This window comes from Myotis davidii, unplaced genomic scaffold (genome assembly GCF_000327345.1).
Source record: "Myotis davidii unplaced genomic scaffold, ASM32734v1 C64409684, whole genome shotgun sequence".
Classification (NCBI taxonomy): domain Eukaryota; kingdom Metazoa; phylum Chordata; class Mammalia; order Chiroptera; family Vespertilionidae; genus Myotis; species Myotis davidii.
Window position 1 is genome coordinate 1 of NW_006382571.1, and position 2,508 is coordinate 2,508.

At 48.0% G+C, this 2,508-nt stretch overlaps 1 protein-coding gene across 1 annotated transcript; it reads right to left on the minus strand.

Annotated features, from left to right (window-relative positions):
- Positions 1-1,355: 1,355 nt before the first annotated feature.
- On the minus strand, positions 1,356-2,339 carry LOC102769383 (outer dense fiber protein 2-like). Its single transcript, XM_006777796.2, has 2 exons — positions 2,188-2,339; positions 1,356-1,630 (listed from the first exon to the last, which is right to left on the minus strand). The coding sequence occupies exons 1-2, from the start codon at positions 2,275-2,277 to the stop codon at positions 1,427-1,429; spliced, it is 294 nt and encodes a 97-aa protein (XP_006777859.2). The 5' UTR covers positions 2,278-2,339; the 3' UTR covers positions 1,356-1,426.
- Positions 2,340-2,508: the final 169 nt, after the last annotated feature.

Genomic DNA, 2,508 nt, shown 5'->3' on the forward strand with positions numbered 1-2,508 from the left:
TAAAAACTACCCGCAAACAATGTGTTAAAATGTACAATTCAGTGGTTTTTGGTACATTTCGTTATTAATTTTTTTTACGTGGTAAAATACTTATAAACTGTGCCATTTTAACTACTGAGTATAAAATTCTGTGGCATACAGAACATTCGGAGGCAGTCCTCACCACGACCTGTTAAGCAGCCAGCCTCCATTCCCCTCCCCAGCCACCTCTACTCTGCTTTCTGTCTCTAACGTGCCACTGCATTCTTTTTAAACTCTCCCCATAACCTCTGGGTAATAAGGTTGGTCCCAGGTTTTGCAACTAAAATAGACACCACTGGGCATGTACCAAGAGGAGGCTTTCTGCAGGACATTTTAGCTGCCACAAATCAGAGAGGTAAAAACCACCCTTCCGAGAACACTGAGCTAGAAATAAAAATTATTACAATTTTAAGGAAATAATTTCTCTGTAACTAGTACAGTTCATAGAAATATAGTCTAGAAACTCTCAAGCCCACTGGGATAGTGTACACTGATGCTCAAATAACACCATCTGTGATAGCAAAGATCTGAAAGTAGGTCTCCACCAACAGAAGAATGGACACACAAACTGTGGTATTGTCATAAAGATAGGACATAGCAGTGAAAATTAATTACCTTAAGCCACAAGGAAAAAAAAAGGATCAATCTCATAAAAATATTGAGTGAAAAAAGTGAGCTCAATAGAACATATGTGGAATAATACCATTTATGTAAAGTTTGAAAACATGCTCAACAATACCAAATGTTGCTTAAAGATATATACGTCAATGATAAAACTATCAGATTTGAGATAAAGGTCCCTGAAGGAAGGGAGATGAGGGGTTATTGCCAAAGAAGACACAAGAGAGATTTAACCATGTGGACAAGGTTTTGTTTGGAATGCTGAACACCACATATCATTACTCATTGTAAACATTAATTTTAAAAAGTAAAAACAAGAAAAGTTGACAATATCGGGACAAAAAGACACTCAACTAAGAAAAGTGTCATCATTTCAACAGCACGGGGACTTTGGGATCTTTGGTAACCCTTTGCTTTGAACCAAACAGGAAGATAGATGTTTATCGTTGTCAGTCTTTTCAGAATCATTTTCTAACATAAAACATATTTCACTGACCATCTTTTAAGAAGATGAAGTGATACCACACAATCTGTGTCCGCTGGCAGTTCGATTTTCTTCTACTCCCCCAAACTCAGGTCTAGTACTCTCCCTGTATCGCTGCACGAGCTCTGGAATGGGCTGAACTCCTCCCCGACTCCCCACTGCCCTTCTCTTGACTCCCAGGGTCCTTTCTGTGCAGCCCAGTCCAGCTTCCACGTCCACCAGGGGCCAACACTCAATGTGAATGATTTTGTCAAATCTTTCGACAGCCCTCTCAGGTCAGTCACCAAGAGTATTATTTGTTCACAGAAGATGAGACAGGCTCAGAGGGGGTGGGCATGTGGTGCTAGGGGTGGATGTGAGCCGGGAGCTCACCTCTTTGCAGTGCTGATCTTTCAGTAGGTCTCGGAGGGTGCGGTTGGTCTCCTCAAATGTGCTCAGCTTCTGCAGGAGAAGTTCCTTCTGCCTCGTAAGGGTGTTGATGTCCGTACAGGTCATTTGTTTTTCCTGGAAGACAGCAAGAAGCCTTACATGGTGCAGGGAGAGAAGGGAGGAGCCGGCCGAGGCAGGCCACACCAGGACTTAAGAGGTACTGGTTGGTGCCCGGAAGCCCAGCAAAGACCTGGGCTGTGTACAGGGTCAGGATGGCAAGGACAGGATTCCGGGAGGTCTGGGACCTGGAAGGATGGGCAGGATCTGAGCCTGCCGACAGCGATAGTGGGGAAACTCCGTGTGGGTGAGTGCAGTCAAGGCAAGCTTCTTAGAGGAAGCTGACGACACCACCTGGTGGCTGATGCTGTACTTGCAGGAATCAGATGGTGGGGTGATCCCAAGAGACCCATGACGAGGTCTCCTCAGAGGCCCTGGCCACCAGAGGTCATCCTTAAGGGTCTGGCCCTGGGCCTGAGGGTGGGGGATGGGAACTGAGGAGTTCAATGTGCCCTTCCCCCGCCTGGAGATGTCATAAAGTCAGCCTGATGACTGCGTAAAGCCCCCACCCTCGCTTGTGGCTGCCCCCTCTCGGGGCCCAGTCGCAGGGCTAGGTTGCTCTGCCTACCACCCACCGTCTTCAGCTTCCCGATGGTATCCTTCAGGGCCATGACTTGCTTGGCTGCGGCAGCCCCATCCATTTCCGCCTCCACCAGCTTGGACATGAGGCACTCCTTCTCCTGCTGGAGGTGTTTCTTCTGAAGCCTGGGGCCAGAAAGGAGGACTCTGAGCCTCTCAAGCCCCAGCCCCCGGAGCTCTGAGGCTCGCCTCACAATGCCCTGTGAGCCTCATCTCCTAGTCAAGGAACGGTGGGGGAGGGGGAAGGGGTAGCCCTCTGGTCCAAGTGGCCTAGAAAGACACCTGGGCACCAAAGCAGGGCTTCCACATCAGGTCAC

Excerpts from the sequence above, each read along its gene's own strand:
- LOC102769383 (XM_006777796.2), bottom strand. The coding sequence starts at position 2,277 with ATGTCCAAGCTGGTGGAGGCGGAAATGGATGGGGCTGCCGCAGCCAAG. Across the intron at positions 1,631-2,187 it reads CCATCGGGAAGCTGAAGACG|GAAAAACAAATGACCTGTAC; the intron begins GTGGGTGGTAGG and ends GCTGTCTTCCAG.